Raw genomic sequence first — 736 nt, 5'->3', positions numbered from 1 at the left:
CCCACTCACCTAGGTAAACAGAAAAAACAATAAACCACATGTAATCAAATTCAACGAATTACAATAAGAACGGTAAACAAAACAAATGTCGACATAACCCTCGTTACCGACCGCAGCAAAAGCACAGCGCGTCCACACATGAAATACTCACACGTCAATATCCGTTAATGGTGAATCCTTAGCCATGATCTCGCCTAATTGAGCAGTTGAAATAGCTCTTGTTAACTTGGCCTTTCAAGTTAACACAGCCCTGCTAGTTCCCGGGTCGGAGATGTTGCTGTTAATTTGATAGGAGGCTCAAATTAACATAACAGCGGCCGCTTTTTAAACCATGGAGACGGAGAGGTTGGTGTTACATTGTAGATAATGTAACTGTATTTGTCTGTTCAGTTCTACAAACATTGTTTCATTTTCTTTCTATATATTTTACGATTACTTTTATCATCTAAGACACAAAACCACTTGGTGGATTAATGCTTTTTAAGAATATGTATATAAAGTTATCTGACACTTCCCGCTCTTCGAGCGAGGTTGATTTCAAGGAATCATGTTGCGAAATAATTGGATATATATTAACTACTACACTTCAATTATGCACGCACACACCCACATTGCACGCGAAAAACAATATGTTGCATGGTATATCCTGCACGTGCGTTGCACTGACCGCGCTAAACTGAACAGGTTTGAGAAGCTAACCCTGAGGTACTCCTGGTCAGCTAGATGTCATGCGCCG

General features: G+C 40.2%; 1 protein-coding gene across 1 annotated transcript in view; it reads right to left on the bottom strand.

Moving 5' to 3' along the window:
• The window catches only part of LOC119594523 (mitogen-activated protein kinase kinase kinase 13-B-like), a gene marked incomplete in the record, with an annotated part of 92,580 nt that extends 91,923 nt beyond the window's left edge, over window positions 1-657 (bottom strand). Inside the window, 1 exon segment of the mRNA XM_037943557.1 lies at window positions 152-657. Within this exon segment, the coding sequence (XP_037799485.1) occupies window positions 152-186 (35 nt within the window).
• Window positions 658-736: the final 79 nt, after the last annotated feature.

Source organism: Penaeus monodon, chromosome 34, assembly GCF_015228065.2.
Source record: "Penaeus monodon isolate SGIC_2016 chromosome 34, NSTDA_Pmon_1, whole genome shotgun sequence".
Taxonomy (NCBI): domain Eukaryota; kingdom Metazoa; phylum Arthropoda; class Malacostraca; order Decapoda; family Penaeidae; genus Penaeus; species Penaeus monodon.
This window is presented reverse-complemented; position numbering and strand designations above follow the sequence as displayed.